The sequence below is a fragment of the Gastrolobium bilobum genome, unplaced genomic scaffold, assembly GCF_033153095.1.
Source record: "Gastrolobium bilobum isolate Gb01-03AN ecotype WA unplaced genomic scaffold, APGP_CSIRO_Gbil_v1 utg23374, whole genome shotgun sequence".
NCBI lineage: Eukaryota > Viridiplantae > Streptophyta > Magnoliopsida > Fabales > Fabaceae > Gastrolobium > Gastrolobium bilobum.
Window position 1 is genome coordinate 298,471 of NW_026897485.1, and position 22,273 is coordinate 320,743.

The window sequence follows — 22,273 nt, forward strand, 5'->3', positions numbered from 1 at the left end:
ACTCGGCTAAAGATTAATTATTTAAGCTTGTTCTGTGATAATCAAGTCATTGTCCAAGCTGTTAAAAAATGCTATCTTTAATTCAAAGAGAAGATATGTGAGACTGAGACATGCATTGTTGAATTGTCTAAGAGAACAAGAAGTTATCACCTTGATCGATGTGAGATCGAAGGATAACTTGGCCGATGCTCTCACAAAAGGTATACCTAAATATCGATTATACAAGATAGTGGAGGAAATGAGGTTAAAGACTATATATTTAAGTCTTAATTACCATTTACTTACCTTCTAATAATGTGTTTTGAATTATTGAATATTCCTTTTGTTGGCCAAAATGATAAGCACAATTTATATATTTCATCGATGTTCATGGTTGCTGATTAATTTGAAAAGGGTAAGTTGTCTAATTCCAAAAACTTAATAAAGATAATTTTAATCTAATTCAAAGGTTCTACTTGGGAAACTTGTATTATTCCAAACTTGATGATACAATCCAACCAGGTTAGACCATTCTTTTGGTTAAATGATCTCATTTCAAACTTGATGCTAGACTATTTGACTTTGCGAAATTAATAATTGTGACATTCCAAATTGAAACATCAAAATAGTTATTTGCATAAGAAGCCTGTTGGTCTTGTTCTTAATTGAAACTTGACATCACATGGCTAGGTTATTGTAAATGACTTGACTATTGGTTCTGTTCATTGAAACTAGACAATTGTGATTATCTTATAAATAAACTTAAGTTGATAGCTATTTGTAAATCAAATTGTTTAGGCCTTATTCATAATTTATGAAAGTGACTTGATGCTTATAAATAAGATATTATGATGCTATATGACATTAATATATGTTTTTTTGCCCGATGATATGATGCTAAGTTCTTTTAGTATAACTAGACGTCTTTGGTAGATTATTCAACTGATTAAATTCGTGATAATATGAAATTCATATTTGATATTCTATAGAGGATGACAGAGATGAAGGAGAGCTTAACGAGAGGGATCTTGATCAAGATCACCTCCTTGATAAATGAATATATTACTTAGAGTATGTAGGGACTTGACAGTTCACCCACTATTACCCTTTTTAATGGAGTTCATTTATTTGAGACTTACATTTGCTATCCTTATTTTATGAACATTGTTGATTGTGAATTGATTTTGAGAATTCTTTTAAATATTGAGATTTGGATGAGCTTAAATTGAATCTAAAACTCTAAATACTTATTTTGGTATATTGGTCTCATAACAGATTCATGATAATGATGGTTTATTTATTTAGATTGCAAATGATGATTGAATTTAATATCCTACGGTTAAAACTCTTTGATTGATCCAAGTAAATTGTCTTGGACTGAGTGTGAATGATTCATGTTTGTGTCAACATTATACTGATCACTCTATTGAATTGTGTTGTATGGTGAACATAAGAAGAGATTGTTGAATATATTAATAATATAGTCCAATAGTATGTTCACATACAACCCAATAGGTGAAAACATGGTTGATGTGCTTCTAGCAAGTGTGGTTTTTTAAGTTGAAATTGATAAGAATTGAGTCATAAAAGAGCAATTTAAATACATATTTATTAATTATATTGATTCTTTCTATGTCAATAATATTTCTCACCTATTGGTTGTGTTTATACAGGTAAAAGGAGTGAAAATTACAAATTATAAAAAGCCTGTTGACGCGACTCTACACGGGTGTATCACAGTACAATTTCCAGCAACATGGCGCGGACTGGCACCACACTAGCGCGAACCCGCGCCAGTTTACGAATTTCGCACCGAAGCCTTGCAAGTGGCGCCAACTGGCGCCACAATGAAGCCAACTAGCGCCAAACCATGAAGCTAACTGGCGCAAAAAATGAAGCAACCTAGCGCCATTTTTTAGGAACCATTCAATTTGTGTCAGTGGCATGGCGCCTAGTGGCGCCACTTTACGAGGAATTTGGTCTGACTTTTATAATTTGGCAGAAGTGCGGCGCCGACTGGCGCCAACTTGCGCCGACTTGCGGGAAAACAGTACCATGTTTTCTGAAGGGCAATTTTGGAAGAAAGAAGCGAGGCTTATAAATAGAATCCTTATGACAGAATTAGGTATTGAATCCTATTCCGAAGACCTATTCTATTGAAGTGAGACGACTGTGGTGCTCCGAGAGGATTCTGGAGATCAAGTTCTTCTTCATCTTCTCTTTTATTTTATGTTTTTATTGAATATTGGATTTTTAACCATGATTATGGTTGACTAGTTATTTTTATTGTAGTTAGGGTCAGAAACCCTATGTGAACCCTTGTTACGACGGATTGATTTATAATTGCTCGTTTATATAAATTATCTTTATCTTTACCTTGTGCATAATGATATTCTCTTTATTGGAATTGATCAATCTAGTAGTTGAGGATAGTTTGGGGGTTAGAACCCTAGATAAGAATATTGGAGTTTTGGTCTTGAAAAGGGGTAAGATAACAATTTATATGCATGCTAGGAATAGATGTATATGTAATTGCAGATGCTTAAATTATTGAGTTTATTGCTTAATGCCATGAGAAACATTGCAAGGAATTGGTGTTTTAATTGGAATTAAAGGGTTAACCTTGCAAGGAATTGAGGGTTAACTATTAATGTTTTTAGATAATAATTTATCTGAGTTATAAATGAATATTGTAAATCAATCCAAAGTAAGAAGTGAGGATCATGTGGTGAGTGTACTCTAGCTACAATGCTTTTATCTTATTCACAAAAATCAATCTTCGTTCTTATTTTTATTCTTCAATATAAAAATTCAAAAATAAGTCTTTATTTTCAGTTCTCATTTTACACAAATCGACAATATTTGTCACAACCAATTTGAACTCCTCTATTCTTGAAAGGACTATTAATTGATATACGATGACAATCCTTGTGGAGACGAACTTTTTTTATCGTTATATTACTTGTGAGATCGGTATACTTACCAGGAAGCATCAATGATTATTTAATCCATATGGGTTGGAGTCCAATAACTTATATTATCTCTAAGATTTCTTAAGCTAGAGGTAACACTTTTGAACATTCCAAAACTTAATAACTCTTAGTGTAATACTTCAAGCAACTAAAAACCCTTTTCTTTCAAACCCATAACCTCCCACACAAAATAAGTGTTTGAAGGAAAGAGGACATTTGTCCAAACCACTGTGATTTTCTTGGACCAAACTCTCAACCGCCTGGACTACTTGCCAACCTCATCTACTTGTCTTGTTTTTTTCTTTCTTTCTTTCTTCCGAAGCTTCTATCATTGGTTTCTCTCTAGTCTTCTTTTTGTTTGAGTTTTGACCCTTTTTGTGAAAGGGAAAGATTATCATAGTGGAATGATTCTGGCACAGTTTGGAAGTTGAAAAAGAAAACATGGGTTCTGCTTCAAAAGTTGGGAATAGCAGCTATGATTACTCTTTTAAGGTTTTGTTGATTGGTGATTCTGGTGTTGGCAAGAGTAGTTTTCTCCTCAGCTTCATCTCCAACTCTAATTCTGTTCATGACCTCTCCCCCACAATTGGTACTTTTTATTTTATTTTATTAGTTTGTATATATTCTCAGTTGTGATTGGGAAGAATCTGTTATTTCTGAGTTCAGTTTTAGATTTTTGAATTGGGGTACCTTCTCTTTCTTGCTTGGGAGAATGGAACATATTTGCTTGATTTGATACCAGACTTTATGGCTACGTTTTCTTTGTTGAAAAGTTTTTATTTGGCGTTTGAAGTGGACAATTGAAGTGTTTCAAAGAGTCATTCATGCATTCTTGTTGAAAATACCTACCAAGTCAGCTTTCTTTAAATTTTTAGTTATACTATGAACTTCTTGTTCTTTTACATATTTTATTCCAATACGTGGTTCCATTTTTTTCTCGGTTGAAATTTGTATCTGCTTGTTCAACCTTATGCCAATCTCGATTCTATGGATTTGGTTTGACTTAAGCTCGACGCAAATTCAATATTCTTTGGAAAAGAGAATCTCTAACATGGTCAAATTAGAATTCAAGTTGGACATGTTCCTAACGTAGAGGGTTTGGTTTGGTTTGTTTTCTGTTTTCATTTAGATGATATATTCTGATTAATAATTACAAACATGCCGCTATATTTTTATTATGTTTTCAAGATTCTCTTCATAAAATCTTAAAAACAAGTAGCAAATTGAAAACTATGCGATATATTTGTAATTATTAATAAAAAGATATCAACTAAAAATGAAAACAGTAAACAGACCAAAACACTCGTTTACCATTTTTTTGTTGAGATATTCAAGTGTGATGAGTCCCACATTGGTTGGTAACGAGCTAAGTGAAGAGTATATAAGTGAAAGGACCCATGAACCCAATGCCTTAAGGTTTTGGGTTGAGACATGGTGTCAGATCCACTTGCTACGGTTGGTGTAGCCTTAGCTCATTGGTGGTGGCCCCCGCCACGGGCTTCCCCTCGACATACCAATGGTGGGTTTCACACTTGAGGGGGAGATTGTTGAGATATTCAAGTGTGATGAGTCCCACATTGATTGGTAATGAGCTAAGTGAAGAGTATATAAGTGAAAGGACCCATGAACCCAATGCCTTAAGGTTTTGGGTTGAGACATGGTGTCAGATCCACTTGCTACGGTTGGTGTAGCCTTAGCTCATTGGTGGTGGCCCCCGCCACGGGCTTCCCCTGGACCCGCTTGACATTGGAGTTTGAGGGAACGAATTTCCCAACATTTTTTTGTGTTCAATGATATATTCATTGAAATTTGCCAAATCATCCCATATTTTTTTTTTTTTGAGGAATTTTATTGTTTACATTATTGTTTGAGAAATATAAAAATCATTAATGTAACATCACTTCACAGCTTAAACTTTTGGCTTGAAATGATTTTTTACATTATATCATAACTGTGTTATGGGTTCGATCCTCATTGGCCCATTTAATTAATAATTAATCAAATCTTATGAATTTGTTAGCATAGGTAGGTGGGCTTATACATTGTCCATCTTTCAAGCCCAATGAACTCTTGTGTGATGGGCCATGTCAGAAAAATATAAAAATCATTAATATAATCTTATTTAATAGTTTAAACTTTTGGGTTGACATGATTCTTTACAATTATCGGTATTTTTCCTGAAACTGTAATCAATTGATCCATTACATACTGCTAAATGGTGTCCTTGTCTAATGAGGTGATATCTATGCCTTGGACATTCTTTGTTCATAGTTTTACATTTGTTTCTTACACTAGGCTGGTAAAAGTTTATTAGAACTTGGTTGCATTTGGCTTTTAAGTTTTTTTTTTCTGAGGAATTTTTGCACTGTAATTTTCTGTGTTATTATTTTTGTTAAATACCCATATGCTGGTATTCATAAATCATTTACAGGTGTGGATTTCAAAATCAAGCTTTTTACAATTGGTGGTAAAAGATTGAAGCTTACTATTTGGGACACAGGTAACTGTTTTTCTAGTTATTTGATCACATTTCCATTTATCTTTTGCTGTAAAGAAATTTCTCATACATATCAATAATTAAGAATTTTCCTTTTTCTAACTCAATCTTCCGTTCATCTGGGAAAATTGTAACACTAACATTGCTTTCTTGTCTTTCTCATTTATAAACTAAATATTTCTATTAGAAGTGATGTTTTTAAGATGTCATTTTGTCCTTACTGGGTAAAGATCAGGGAGATGTCACTAGTCACTACAACAATAGTTTTTCTTACCAAATTAAATGTCAAGAAAGTTGCGAAAAAAAATAAAAATAACTTAAACATCACAAAATGGAGTAGTAAGTGGAAATGTTGGCTAAGTAGGATCAGTAATTCCTTCTACTCCTTGCTGAAACTGAAAAAATTAAATTAAATTAAATCCTATTTTTGCCTACATACTCAGGAAATGTGAAAGGAATAAAATATAACACCAATATTTATTTTTAATACAATAATAGCACTGAGGTTGATGTTATGATCTCATACAAATTACCAAGATCCCTCCCTAGTGGCTTAATGTAATTTTATTTTATTAGTAATATATTTTTTAAAGGAATATATTTTTATCTGCTCATTTTTTAAAGCTTATTTTACCTAAATTTGGTACATGTTACATGGAAAATGATTAAATTATTATTTTTAAATACTTATTTTTGATCAAATAAATAGTGAAATTAGGCAGCGAGATGAAAGAGTAAAGTAAAATTGGGTTGTGCATACCAAAAAAAAAAAGTAAAATTGGGTTGTGGAACATAACATAAGAATCCTTGCGGGCTTCATCTAAACCCAATTCAATGTTTGACCATTATTTACAAGTTAAAAATTTGAACTAAACCGAATTAAGCAGGGTTAGATATTCTACAGGTCCATTCTGAATATACACGAAAAGTTGATTACAATTCAATAATGTTAAATAAAGAAAAAATTCATTTGAGAAAAAAATTAGCTCAATAATTAAATGTGACAGAAAACAAAAGAAACTCCCGGCAGAGACAAAATTGATGTGGGCCCCATTCCTATTTTATTCTCTCTCCCAATTCTTTGTCTCTACAGGAATTATTTTTTTTGTTTTCTGTCACATTATGCATGTATTACCCATAATTAAAATATGATTTACAATTAGAAAAATATGAACTTTATTATTCTTACTTGAATAGTCATTATTTTTTTTTCTCGCTTATTTTAACAACATATATAGATTGAGAATACTAGGGGTGTTCGCGATTTGAATTGGATCGGTTTTGGAAGAAAAATCATCCGATCAAATCTCTTCGGTTTGATCATATAACCATTCGATTTTTATTTTTTTTCAAATCCGATCCGATCCAATCCAATTTTTTTCGGTTTGGATTTTGGATCCATTTTTGATTTTTTGAAAATTCTAAAATTTATTTCATGATTATTGTGCAAATAACATCTTTTATATATATTGACTTTGTAATTTTTTTGTTGAAATACAAAAGCATTAGTAAACTATAATATAGTTTTTTTTTTGGCAATGAGATATGAAACTCTACAAAGATAAAATTTTGTTGATGATATGTGACTAGATTTTTTCTTGGGTTTAGTTGATGGGTTAATGGGTCTTGGGTTTAGAAATTTTTAGGCTATGATTAGGGAAAGACCCAGGTAGGTAGAGGTAAATTAATATATTAGATCGGTTTTCATCAATCCATCCAAAAATCGATCCAATCCAATTAAAATTTGCAATTTTTAATCGGTTTTTTATTTTTCGGTTTATTCGGTTATCGATTTTTCGGTTCGGTTACCGCGGTTTGAATCAGTTTGGATCGGTTGATGAACACCCCTAGAGAATACGAGACAAACAAGAGAGTTAAAAAATTAAAAATTAAAAATTTAGCATTGATTTAATAAATTTCCAATAATAGCAATTCCAAATGTGAATCAATCAATCATATTAATAAGGAAAAAGCTAGTAACTCGCCCAAAAGTTAACTATCCCGAGAAATAATATCATAATGGTTGAGGACCCAGACCCATTTATAAAGATGAAATTCACTTCTTTTGTTTACTGTTCAGGCCTTAATTCTAGCAAAGTTCTATTAACAATATATTCTGATATGTGAGCAACATTCATTGGAAGCATGTTTGATGTTTCTATCAGATCTCCCCCTCTTTCTTGGTGAAAGTTCTTTCATAATTAAATGCATATGCAAAGACAACCTTCCATAGCTTCTTGCATTTCTACATAGATCAGCCTCCAAAAAAACGAAGGACATTAGGGATAGTGCTTGTCACGATTCTGCCATAAACCATAGCATATTGTTTAAGCTTGTCCAGGATATCTGCAGCGCTAATCTTACCAAGCGAATTAGGTTTCTAGTTTCATTAGCACTATCCCATGGATGTTAGTTAAAATTGAGATTTTATCTAAAATCAGAAGGAGGATAAAAAATCGTAAATCGTAAAATTCTAACGTAACAAAAATCGTAAAAAATCGTAAAATTGTAAAAGCGTTTGGAATTTTGATGAAATCGTTTCGATTGAAAATAATCGTAAAATCGTAAATTTAAATCGGAATTTTAACTACCATAATCCTATACCTTAATGGCACATACATAATGCGCGGAAGCCCCCTTAAACACTGCTTGGGTCTAGCTCCAACGGCTGGTTTGGATGGTTTCTTAAAAAAAGAATTTGGTATGCCTTGCTTATTTCATAATGATTTTTTTAAGGGAATAATGTTTCTTATGTTGTGGAAGATAAGTTTTATCTTCTATACACATACACATAAAAATATGTGAGATTTATTTTTTCTTTTTCTTTCGCTTCTCTTCATATGGCTCCACATGGGCCCTACACACTTTACATATATGTAGGAGATAAAATTATCTCCTATAATATGAAAAATATTAATCCTTTTTTTTAAAAAAAAAATGTTTATGTTATTTTGAATATGAAAAACACTTTTAACTAAATATAATTTGAAAATAACATTTAGCATTTTAAAGAATACAATTTTGTATCATTTTGCATTCTCTTTTATGTGGATGAGAGAAAATAAGAAAATAATTAAATAGTGAAAGAGAAAAAAAAATGTAAAAATCCATTAAAAATGTATTCATTAAAATGACAAATGTTTTCACCATATATTATTTGAATGTCAAAATTAAAAAATATTTATATATATGAAATAAATAAAAAGGATATGTAAAAACAAATCTTGGGAGCAAATTTGACGGTGGCATAAGTGGTGGTGTGATAGCTGAGCTGGCAGTGGGGGCAATAGTGGTAGCGATGTAGGTAGGGTGGTGAGGTGGGGTGGTGTGATGGTGGCGGCGACGACAACAATAGTACAAGTGGTGATGGGGTGGTAGTGATGGTGGTGAAGATGATAACAATGCAAGATAGTGGTAGTGATAGAGAGGTGTGGTGGAGGTAGCAAAGACAACAAAATGGTGGTAATGATGGTGGGATGTAGTAGCAGCAACAACAGTGGTAAAGGAGGTGGTGGAGGTCACAAAGAAAGTGGTGAGATTGGTTGGAGTTGTGGCAGTGGTAGTGACGACAATAACAATGATGATGGTGGTGACAGTGACGGTAACAATAATGGTGGTGGAGGTGATGACATGAAGATGAAGATGGGATTGGTTGGAATTGGTAATGGGGAAAATTTGAATTTTGAGAAAATTATTTGGATATTCACTTCTATTTTTAAAAAAGCCAAAAAATTTAGCTTAAAAAAATAAGTTAAAGTAAATTTTCCATTCATCATCTCTTAGACCAGTATGAACCCTTGTTTTTTAATAACATGCAAGGCTATTCCTCGGGGTACATACTACATATACAGTTACTATATCTGGTAACCGTATGCTGAAGTGGAAAATCAAATTGTTGAATTTTTCATCACTGAAAAAGTTTCATTCTTGTCTGAAATAAATCTCCCATAATCAGTCACTCATTACTAATACAATAAAACCAGATAAATTCAACAAATTGGGAACGATAGCTCATTTAATCATGCTATTAAGGTTTATACGATCCCGAGTTTTGAACTTGTGTGTAAAAACATCATAACTACGTATTGTGTGTCATCTAACCCTACTTAAAGGGAAAATAGCTATTCGAAGAAACATCAATATATCGCAATCACCTAGCTTATGATCCAATGTGATTTATTTATTTATTTATATATACAGTTTGGAAAAAACTTTTTGGCCAAAGAATCTGCGCGAATTGTAAAAGCTGCTCTTTTTTCGTAGAGCCCTGCATACAAGCGAGGCGCAAGCAAACCTGCTAATCAAGATTTATAGCACTATTTTCACAGGATTAAAACTGGAGAAAAACAATTCAAATTCAAGCAATGCAACGATAGAATTAATAGAGCAATGAAGAATTCTTTAAAACAATTGCAATCACAATCACAAGGGAAATCCCCATATCTCATCTAAAATTGAAAATTCTATATTGCCAGCCAATTCACATAGCTAATATGTCCTGCCATTACTGCCAACAAACTGTGGAAATGCATAATTGCTAAGAAAAATATCTAACCACAGAAAAAAGTAAGGTCATATACATGAATATATAGAAAGCCGATTCACAAAAATGTGAAAGATCACCAGCTCCTGTTATTCTTTCTGGAGCCTTGTAAATAATGCTAATGCTACATGAGACAAAAAAGTGAACTTAAGTAAAGAAAGCAGAGGCCAACATTCATTCAAGATCATTTCAGTTATATAATAGTAATTTCATGCAGTGCAGCTCCGGGAGGCAGAATCACATCCTGAAAGCTGCAGTGTAATCAAATGAATAAAATGCCTTAAGCTAAGCTACTTGGACCATCGAGCTCATTCAGCTATAGCTCATACATCAGCCATGGGATAAAAACCTGGTCTCCCACTTCCATTGGAATCTGCATTAGCATGCAATGGTGATTGAAGTTCCCCAGAGCGGGAAGACCTTTTCGACTTTGGGTATTTGGAAGAACCTGCATAATAGTCTCCAGAACTGCTTGTAGAATACATCGATGAAGTTGGTAATCCATTAATTTTAGGCAAACCTGTAGTTTCAGGCAAACTATATCCACTTTCAACTGTTTCAGCTTCCAGAGGCAGTTCCTCCAAGTCCTACCAAGACGAACAAAGTCATCAGACAGAGGCTATAATTTGTTACTAGCGTTGTTAGGTAGAAAAGTTAGATAAAATAAATATATCTATGACTACATACATCTGGAAGCAATAAGATAACTGACTCTGAACCGCTGTCAAGTAAGAACTAAGAAGGTCACACAATCAATGTTGTTAAAACGTAGAGTCTACGTAGAAACGGTAGGGGTGAGCAAAAACGTAAAATCGTGAAACGTAAACGAAACATAAGAGTTTATTACTTACTAAAAAATATATCCAACATATATATATATATATATATATATATATATATATATCCAAAATACATCAATACATAAGTGTTGTAAATAATAATTATTTAGTCATTTATTTGTTGTATTGGGCCAAGCCCATTAGGTCAAGTATTCTCTATAAATAGAGAACCCTTTGTACAGATTATTTACAATTCTAAAATATATCAGAATACCCTTTTTCAAGTAATACCCTTTTTCAAGTTGGTCTCAGAGTTCTCGATCTTGAGGGCTCTGCTTCCGCGCCTACAAAACCTTTTTTGTTTCCCATCTCCCGCTGCCATCAGCCGCCACCGGAAAAATTTTCCGGGGACCTCTTGGACCGAGAGATCACTGTTTCTCTTTGTTTTTCTCTCATCTTCCTCAGTAACAAGACCCCAAACAGAACCGTTCATCGTCACCTTCAAAAAGAACGCGTTTTTCACTAACGAAAAACACTGTTCATCGCGATTGACCTTCTTTCTGGCGGCCATTCAACTCCGATCAGCCCCAGATAGGTTCGCAACCCTTGGACGACCTTCGCCTGAAAAGCCCAGCCCGATCGGACGTCAGACGCGCCTCCACGCGCCGCTCCTTTACCTGCGCATGAATCCCACGCGCCGCCAGCTTCACCGGCGCGTGACAGCGCGTGACGGTGGTTATTGGCTGCGGACCGGTGCAGTCTTGATCGACTCTCCAAGCTCGTTCTGGATCTGTGCTCACCTCTTTGATCGGACGTCGTTTGGTAATTTTTCGTGATTTTTTTGGCTTCTTGGCACTATTCTTTGAGTTTTTTTGCAGTATGGCCGCTTCCGACGGTGATTCAACTCTAAACTTATCTGGAAAAAATTCTACCCCATCTGTGGTGACCCCTCTTGGTCACAATGATCTTCCAAGTCTACATCAGAGTTATCGATTTGACGGATCAAATTATTTGTCGTGGTCTCAGTTCATTCGTACTACCATCAAGAGTCGCAATAAGATTGCTCATCTTAATGGCCCTGCTCCTGCTGCCACGGATCCCGATTTTGCTGTTTGGGATAATGAGGATTCTCTTATCATGACTTGGTTGTGGAATTCGATGACTCCTGAAGTGGGTCGTCACTGTATGTTCCTGTCTTCTGCTATGGAGATTTGGGAAACTGTCCGCTCCACTTATTCCTTGAAACAGGATATGGCTGCGCGCTATGAATTGCGCAATAAAATATTCACTACAAAACAAGATTCTTTATCCGTGACTGAGTACTATGGCACCTTGAAGGAGTTATGGACTGAACTTGATCAATTTCAGAGTTTGAAGATGAAATGTACTGCAGATGCTACTGCTTTAGCCAAGGAGGTGGAAAATGAGCGTATTTTTGATTTTCTTGCTGGTTTGAATTCCGAGTATGATCCTATTCGGGTTCAGATACTTGGCAAAGAAACTTTTCCATCCCTTTCTGCTGTTTTCAATACTGTTCGGGGAGAGGAGAATCGTCGGGGTGTTATGATGAACCCTGATAAATCTGTCATGTTATCATCAAATGATGGTGCTGCTTCTAAACCCACTGATGGGTCTGCTATGATATCAACAAAAAAGGATGGTTCTACTTACAGGAGTTCCTTTCCAAAATATTCTGATGGAGCATCTTCTAGACCTAAGAAAGATGATCGCTGGTGTTCTTATTGTAAAAGAACAGGTCATATCAAGGATCTATGCTATCGCCTTCATGGAAAACAAACTGTCTTAGAAAAGATGGCAAGGATGCGTGGTCAAGCGCATTTTACTTCTTCTGATATAGCTCCTACACCTAATGAGACCCAACCTGCATTTCGTCCAGATGAGTTGGAACGACTTCGGACCATACTTGATTCTCTGAGTAAGCCATCTGGTACTAGTGATTTGGCTATGACTGGTATGAGCTCCAAAATTTCTTCTTTTCTTACTTCATGTATTGATTTTAAACATTCTTGGGTTGTTGATTCTGGTGCTACTGATCATATGGCTTGTTGTGCTGACCCCTTTGTTTCTTATAACCCTACCATTGGCACTCATACGATAGCCGTAGCTGATGACTCACATACATCAGTTGCGGGTTCTGGTAACATAAAATTACAGCCTTCCTTACATCTCAAAGATGCTCTTCATGTCCCTAAATTTTCTACTAATCTTCTTTCTATTCATAAAATCACAAAAGATTTAAATTGCACTGTAACCTTCTTTCATACTCACTGTGTTTTTCAGGATCTCGCCACAGGGAAGACGATTGGGGGTGCTAAAGAGCAAGGTGGGCTGTACTATCTGGTGTCACAATCTCCTGCAACTCATGTTAAGGATCACATCCTACTCACAGTTGACTGGCCATGTGACACCAGATAGTACAGCCCACCTTGCTCTTTAGCACCCCCAATCGTCTTCCCTGTGGCGAGATCCTGAAAAACACAGTGAGTAGGAAAGAAGGTTACAGTGCAATTTAAATCTTTTGTGATTTTATGAATAGAAAGAAGATTAGTAGAAAATTTAGGGACATGAAGAGCATCTTTGAGATGGGAAGGCTGTAATTTTATGTTACCAGAACCCGCAACTGATGTATGTGAGTCATCAGCTACGGCTATCGTATGAGTGCCAATGGTAGGGTTATAAGAAACAAAGGGGTCAGCACAACAAGCCATATGATCAGTAGCACCAGAATCAACAACCCAAGAATGTTTAAAATCAATACATGAAGTAAGAAAAGAAGAAATTTTGGAGCTCATACCAGTCATAGCCAAATCACTAGTACCAGATGGCTTACTCAGAGAATCAAGTATGGTCCGAAGTCGTTCCAACTCATCTGGACGAAATGCAGGTTGGGTCTCATTAGGTGTAGGAGCTATATCAGAAGAAGTAAAATGCGCTTGACCACGCATCCTTGCCATCTTTTCTAAGACAGTTTGTTTTCCATGAAGGCGATAGCATAGATCCTTGATATGACCTGTTCTTTTACAATAAGAACACCAGCGATCATCTTTCTTAGGTCTAGAAGATGCTCCATCAGAATATTTTGGAAAGGAACTCCTGTAAGTAGAACCATCCTTTTTTGTTGATATCATAGCAGACCCATCAGTGGGTTTAGAAGCAGCACCATCATTTGATGATAACATGACAGATTTATCAGGGTTCATCATAACACCCCGACGATTCTCCTCTCCCCGAACAGTATTGAAAACAGCAGAAAGGGATGGAAAAGTTTCTTTGCCAAGTATCTGAACCCGAATAGGATCATACTCGGAATTCAAACCAGCAAGAAAATCAAAAATACGCTCATTTTCCACCTCCTTGGCTAAAGCAGTAGCATCTGCAGTACATTTCATCTTCAAACTCTGAAATTGATCAAGTTCAGTCCATAACTCCTTCAAGGTGCCATAGTACTCAGTCACGGATAAAGAATCTTGTTTTGTAGTGAATATTTTATTGCGCAATTCATAGCGCGCAGCCATATCCTGTTTCAAGGAATAAGTGGAGCGGACAGTTTCCCAAATCTCCATAGCAGAAGACAGGAACATACAGTGACGACACACTTCAGGAGTCATCGAATTCCACAACCAAGTCATGATAAGAGAATCCTCATTATCCCAAACAGCAAAATCGGGATCCGTGGCAACAGGAGCAGGGCCATTAAGATGAGCAATCTTATTGCGACTCTTGATGGTAGTACGAATGAACTGAGACCACGACAAATAATTTGATCCGTCAAATCGATAACTCTGATGTAGACTTGGAAGATCATTGTGACCAAGAGGGGTCACCACAGATGGGGTAGAATTTTTTTCAGATAAGTTTAGAGTTGAATCACCGTCGGAAGCGGCCATACTGCAAAAAAACTCAAAGAATAGTGCCAAGAAGCCAAAAAAATCACGAAAAATTACCAAACGACGTCCGATCAAAGAGGTGAGCACAGATCCAGAACGAGCTTGGAGAGTCGATCAAGACTGCACCGGTCCGCAGCCAATAACCACCGTCACGCGCTGTCACGCGCCGGTGAAGCTGGCGGCGCGTGGGATTCATGCGCAGGTAAAGGAGCGGCGCGTGGAGGCGCGTCTGACGTCCGATCGGGCTGGGCTTTTCAGGCGAAGGTCGTCCAAGGGTTGCGAACCTATCTGGGGCTGATCGGAGTTGAATGGCCGCCAGAAAGAAGGTCAATCACGATGAACAGTGTTTTTCGTTAGTGAAAAACGCGTTCTTTTTGAAGGTGACGATGAACGGTTCTGTTTGGGGTCTTGTTACTGAGGAAGATGAGAGAAAAACAAAGAGAAACAGTGATCTCTCGGTCCAAGAGGTCCCCGGAAAATTTTTCCGGTGGCGGCTGATGGCAGCGAGACATGGGAAACAAAAAAGGTTTCGTAGGCGCGGAAGCAGAGCCCTCAAGATCGAGAACTCTGAGACCAACTTGAAAAAGGGTATTACTTGAAAAAGGGTATTCTGATATATTTTAGAATTGTAAATAATCTGTACAAAGGGTTCTCTATTTATAGAGAATACTTGACCTAATGGGCTTGGCCCAATACAACAAATAAATGACTAAATAAAAACTAAATAATAACTAAATAATTATTATTTACAACACTTATGTATTGATGTATTTTGGATATATATATATATATATATATATATGTTGGATATATTTTTTAGTAAGTAATAAACTCTTACGTTTCGTTTACGTTTCACGATTTTACGTTTTTGCTCACCCCTACCGTTTCTACGTAGACTCTACGTTTTAACAACATTGATTACGACTACCCAGTACCCACCTTAAAAGCCTGCTGATAAGCTCGGAGCAGTTCTCGACAGCGTTTTCTTTTTGTCGCTACCTCATCAGGTTCTTGCAACATCTCTTCAAACAGGTTGTCCCTGGTTTCAATCCAACATACAGAGTACAATCAGCAAGCAACATGAGGGAAAATTTTATATATACATCAGAATAAATTAGCCAGCAATAAAAACCTGTATAGTTTTTTAATGAAGACATTGTGTAGCTCTCTCTTGGTGTTGTTTACCTGATATGATTCAGTAAAAGACAGTCTAAGGATTTAAGGAATGCATAATAATTCAAGTATTTGCAACCCCTCCCAAATAATAGCAAAGATTATATGGTCAAATATTATGAATGTTCACACAAGTTATGTAGACTAAACCAATTAAGAATTGACATATTATCATTAAATAAAAAAGGAGTATCTTTGCCACTGCTCCAGACTTGCCCTCTTAATCATTTTATATTAAATAATTGCATCAGTTCTTGTGCTACATAATTATTTTACATTTAAAGTAATGATGAGTCAGTTGTTGATTGGTAGTTTAAACAATGTATGTAGAAAAGGTCTAAGCAAATTTTTCTCTACAAAACCGATAAAGAAAATAAGAATATATTCTATATGCTACAACAGAACATTGGAATTGACAGCAAGAGACTACTTATTTTAGATATATAATTGCAACACTTTACAAAGCTAAAAAGAATGATATGAAGTACCAAGAAGTGCATAATTGCTTTGGGGACAAGATCCTCAACATTTTTTCTGACAATTTCATAGTATGATCTCAAAAGCAACTTTGTCACTGTAATTTCAATAGCTTCCATCTCTGAATTACTCTCAGGTGGCCTCAAGATAGGAGGTGGCTACAAAAACGAAAGCACACTAAGAAAATTTATATCTACGGAAAATATTTAGATCAAGCTGATGATAAATGTATCACACACATATATACCTCTCTCAAATGGATCATGGAGAATGATTGCTCCACACCGTGAACTGGTTCAGAATGTGGTCTACTAGCTATATTCTCCTTCATAGACATACGACTATTACCTCCACCAAAAATGGATGAGATACCCCAACTTGATCTACCAGTGTTTCCTGAAAAAATATCAAGGATTTAAAAAATGTAAATATCTTAAAATAATAATGTTTGTAGATACATCAAAATCACTTGATTGAAAATAGGACAGCCAAAACAAAAACTTCAAAGAAAATATATTATAAAACAAATGTGATGACAAACTCAAACATTAAATAAATGAAACGAAATACCAGAGGGTACGCTTTTCTCAACATCTGACACAGCACGAACGCCCTGTTTTTTATTTATATCATAAGAATTGAAGTGATAACATTGGGTAACTAATTTAGTAGACCTCACATTGATTCCTATGTTAAGATATGAAGGAAAACTTCTAGTCAATTAAACAGTATACAATTAAAAACCTGATCAACAACTACTCCATTAGCTTGTCTTGCAAGCATAGCACGAGACTTCACACTTCTTTCAGAGGCTGATCCCTTATCAGATTCCAGAGCATCCTATTGGAAATCAATGAAAAAACTTTAAAACAAAAACAAAGGCTAGGATAAATTAATTTTCATAACTAAAATGAAAAACACAGGGCATACTTGAAATTAGAGCACATAATATCTATACCTTCTCCCGAGAAACTGCTGCAGCAACCCCAGAAGACTTGGTCTGCTGCGTTGCCATTTCTAATGCGATACTTCCACCAACAAAATTTGGGTGGGAAGTGTTTATGTAGTCCATCTGCAAGATTGAGTAATTTAAGTAAGAAATTATGGTTAAGGAAACTGAAGATTCACTCTCATACTGAGACCATCACAATTGACACTAATAAGCGGACTGACTGACTGGGGCCATGTCAAGGGTTTCCTACTAGACTCAAAAAACTTATGGATATATTTAGCCAGGATGATTTTTCCAATTAATTTCAGAGACAATACCAGTCACCAATTTTTTAACAAAGCACAACAAGCCACGCTCGACCGACTAAACAAGCATTAGGTAAAAATCATTTCAGTTTGATGAAAATTTTGAAATCCCAACCCCATCAGTATTCTGTGAAATGGAAGTTTTGGCCCTGCAACTTAATTGGCTTTTGATAAACTATTATTAACATGATGATTGAAGCAAAAGGTAGGTAGAGGATGTAGCAATTATACACTTATACATCAAACAAGTTAAATTTCAGCATACCTCCATTTCAATGATGTGTGCAATCATGTTCTCAGATGGTTCAAGGCCTTTATGTAAAAAGTTCTCTATAACTTCATCTATGCGCTTTCGCAAGAAAGGGAATCGCTGCAGTTCAGTTACCATACAGCGATGGCTAATCTGAAGAGAAGGGATTTTGTTTAGGCACATACTTGGTGATGCGAGACATTAGAGATAGCAAATCTTAAAGCCCTGCCCCTACCTTTATTAATTCATCATATATAAACCTGGCACACTGAAGACTTGGATCCAATAGACGAGATATTTGCCTTCGCACAAGGACTTCAAATGGCACCTAATTACATCAAAATAATAGATAAATATGTTCTTTGTGGTTTTTTTATTTTATTTATTTCATAATATTAGAATTTGGATTCACAGAGTTTAGGAAAACATTTACAAAAAATCAATTGAGAAATTTCTATCTCCTTTTTTAAAATAATAAAAAGTGGGGAACAGGACCTACTTCTGGAACAAACAATGCTAATTTAGGCCCATTTGCATTCCGAATGGCAGTACGAATATCATCATCAGTCAAGACTTCACATGGATCTACCTCCTTCAAGATAGAATTAAGTTACAAAATAAGGCTCAAAGGATCTAGCTCTGAAGAAATGAACAGAAGCAACACAGCCGTCGAGTCAAATACTTATTTTGCCTATTGCCTAAAACTCAACTCCATATAAATGTGATAATAATAAAATTAATTTTTATTTTCCTGTTCCTTGAAATGCATTGAATTTTAATCTGTGTAATTTGCTTTCGCCAAAATAATATCATTCAAAATGAAGCATTTAACATTTACAAAATCAATATGATAATGTAACTTGAAATAAAAGAATATTACCTATTTCATTGTTAAAAATATAACAAAAAGAAAAAAGGCTGGCTGATTTTTATTTTTTTTTCAAATCAGATACAAATAGACGAATGGGTTAATTATAACCCGCTCTTTTTCCATCTCTAATTTAAGCATAGCATGAGAGTGGGTATATTTTCTAACACTATCATATGTAAATATAGGATTATATACCTCTAAACTCCTCACAAAGATGGATTGAAAAATATAATGAATTCGTGCTCCACCAGATAACTCAGATGTAGACATCTCCTCGTTATTTCCCTCAACAATGGAGGAGAATGCTGTTTTCAAAAAGAAAGCAAATGGAGATAGCATTTACTGAATTGGCACAGATAACAACATGTGGAATTCCAGGTAACAGATACAAAAGGAAGAGAAAAAATACAAGTTCACAGATGGTAAACCTGAAGGGGAGATAAGCAACAAGATAGTAGTGATAGATAGGTACCTTCACTATATTTTGAAAGAATATTCAGGAGAAGAGCAACCTGACCAGCCTATCAGAGGTGAAGAATTACAGATAAAATAAGGCAAAAGTCATCCAAAGTAAAAAATATTCTGCTTTATAATTGCGATAAGGAGAATAGTATACATGATGATACAGTATATTTTACAGTTTAAGTATTTAACAAATCATAGGGACATATCCAAAATCAATCCATTATTAACACATGCCTTGGACTCAGTGATTTCTCCATAGCTTGCATGCTCCTTCGCAACAGCAACTAGGGAAGTGCTTATTTGTGCTCTCAGCCCTGGTAGCACAGCCTTGATATGTTGTGCTAGAATCTGCAAAGAGATGGACAGGCAAATATACATGACATGCATCAGTCCAGAAACCATGTTCTTATAAGAATTATGAATGATTTAATCTTTTGCAGAATTTGTAAGGATTTAGTTCTCTTCAATGTGTATTTCCTATAATCATCTAACAATTTTCCTTCTCCAATGTTGAAATGGAATGCATTCTTTCTGAGAAAGTTATAAGTTATAACTTAACCATATTCACTTGAAACTCTTTCAATCCCTAACAAACCCAAGCAACAAATAAATCCTCCTATAAAGTTCATTCTTTCACAGCAACCCCACAAAAAAGAGGTTCATTATTTCAACTCTCCTTCCTCTACCTTTTCACAGGATGATACAAATGATTAAAAGCAAAATTCCAAAGCCACCACAAAATCAACTCTTCTATGAAACCCACTTCCTATAGGTTAATGATATAGTTAAATGATACCAAGGAGGAGGTTTCTGCATGCCTTTCAATAAAGGAAAAACCTATAGTGTCAAATAAAGAAGGAAAAAATGGGAAGAACGAAGAGGATACTTTACTCTGCACAAATAAGGGAACTTGGGAAGGCCAAAAGCCCTAATTAAGGCCAGAACTTTAAACATTAAAATATATAACGATGATAATTTATGTTTTTAACATCATAAAGACTCCACCTGGTTCAACTTCTTTGCTAGTTGAGGAACACCACAACTATCTGCTAGACCGCTGTATACCTATGAGTAACATAAATGGATAAAAATCAGTATATATATGTAAGTGAAAAAGCTAGAACATAAGTATGCATAGGAACTTCCTTACAGGATGACTGCGGAAAAACTTCTCTTCAGCAACAAGAGCATCCTTTATACTCCGGTTCATTAGAATATCCTAATTTAACAAAACAATAGACAAACCATATTTCAGCATTACACATTTTCCTGCATGCTAATCAAGCAATTTACATATGCATATTTATTTGCAAAGTGCCCTTACGAATCATATGTATATACAATAACCAGTAATTTTAACAGAACACGTGCAAGTTTAAATTAGTTAAACACTGCCTTCATCACGGTAGTATAACATCATACCTCCTGACTTCGATTCACAACACCTACATAACCAAGTCGGAGGGGAATAACTTTTCCTAGTAACAGATTTCGGGCATCAGTACCTCTGTCCATGATATCCAACTACATTCCAAATAACATGTGCCTAACATGGTCAGAACATTGCAACAGCATAACAAATTTCACGAATATTAGTGTAAATTAGAATGTCAGAAGATTATACTGAACCTTTGTGATTACACCAATTGTTCTGCTACCTGCAACAGATACAGAAACATTTAAATATCAACTAAAGAGATGTGAAAATATCAAAGTTTTAGGCATATGGAAGCAAAAGCCCACCATCAGGATCAGCAATTCCTGCCATCTTAAGAGCATCTGAATTAGCCAAATCTGAATTTGCCGGTGTGACAGCTAGAATGAGATATGTGGAAGTTTTGATGTATGACATGATCATTGTTCTGATTCGGGCTTCAATATCGGAAGGCTGATCACCAACAGGAACCTTTGTTATGCCTGGGAGATCTACAAGTGTGATATCAAGAACATTTGGTGAAAAAATCTTCAGCCGAATTTGTTCGTCTGAGACACCTTTGTTCCCTCCGGCTTCCCTATCAGTTTCAGCCTACAGAAAGAGGATAAAGATATGCAAGTCAAAAGTGACATATATAGGGAAAAGGATTAAACCGGTACACTGTAAAGTGTAAACCTTATCAAACTCTATACAGATGCAAATATTGGAAATCTCAATTTCAGCTACCTTTCAAGCAATTTCAACCAAGACAGTATTACCTGTCAATAACATTATATTAGTGCTAATGGTGCACTGAAAGCTGCTGTGACAAATGAGAAAACAATATACCTCAAAGTTCATTCAATTGTACTCCAATTCGAAATTTGCTCCACGTCACTTCTAAAAGCTAAACATAGAAATTTCACACTAGACTCCTAAACTAGAACGCTAAAGATTTTCCACATCCACTTAATAATAGTATTATTATATGTTACACTTGAGCAAGAGAAAGCAACGAAGCAGAAACAGTTTGTACTAAAAAGAGAAAGGACCTGAATTTCCCTCCGAATATCGGAGGAATCGTGGAACCTCTGGTGAGGTAAGTGGAGGAACTCGCCGTACTCTTGTTCAGGGACATCGGGTTTCTTCTTGGTCTGAACAAGCTGGAGGACGAGGGGCCTTCGTGTGCAGATATCGTTGCCGCGTGGGAGGAAGTCGCGGCCGACGAGTGCCTCGAGGACGCTGGACTTGCCGCTGCTCTGGCTGCCGACGACGGCCACTTGTGGGAGGTCGACGGTGTAATGGCTGCTGACGCGGGCGAAGATGTCCTGAAGCCGGTTCACTAAGGTGATCACGCTAGAACCCAGAGGAGCTGCTGCAACTGTAAGAAATTTTTTTAATGATAATACCACCCAATAGGATCGATACACATATATGACAAATAAAACACCACACTTTGATAATTCGATAAAAAAGAGTACCCGCTTGCGCCATATGATTTATTCAACAAATTCTGAGCTATTTGCTAGAATTTTCTTCTTTATGAGCTATAACGAATACTTTTTTAGTGATGGGAGCCGATTACATATAGGCTAGGCTAGAGATGAAATTTAGCAATGTATTGAATTGAAATTTCAAACGATTTTAATGTATTATTTTTGAAAAAAAAATATTGGTATTCAATTAGA

The 22,273-nt window shown here is 35.5% G+C and overlaps 1 protein-coding gene across 2 annotated transcripts; it reads right to left on the minus strand.

Moving 5' to 3' along the window:
* Positions 1–9,909: 9,909 nt before the first annotated feature.
* Positions 9,910–21,735, minus strand: LOC133307305 (dynamin-related protein 3A-like). 2 transcript variants are annotated; one of them, XM_061507794.1, is made up of 21 exons: positions 21,638–21,735; positions 21,333–21,364; positions 20,915–21,197; positions 20,801–20,829; positions 20,594–20,695; positions 20,322–20,390; positions 20,177–20,236; positions 19,406–19,519; positions 19,179–19,227; positions 18,902–19,011; positions 18,335–18,427; positions 18,071–18,163; positions 17,851–17,988; positions 17,287–17,400; positions 17,073–17,168; positions 16,899–16,941; positions 16,576–16,724; positions 16,340–16,486; positions 15,811–15,863; positions 15,618–15,717; positions 9,912–10,578 (listed from the first exon to the last, which is right to left on the minus strand). In XM_061507794.1, exons 3-21 carry the CDS (start codon positions 21,027–21,029, stop codon positions 10,315–10,317), a joined length of 1,938 nt encoding a protein of 645 aa, XP_061363778.1. In that variant the 5' UTR covers positions 21,030–21,197; positions 21,333–21,364; positions 21,638–21,735; the 3' UTR covers positions 9,912–10,314. The 2 variants fall into 2 exon arrangements, with proteins under 2 accessions (XP_061363779.1, XP_061363778.1); XM_061507795.1 differs by lacking the exon at positions 18,335–18,427 and having other exon boundaries at positions 9,910–10,578.
* Positions 21,736–22,273: the final 538 nt, after the last annotated feature.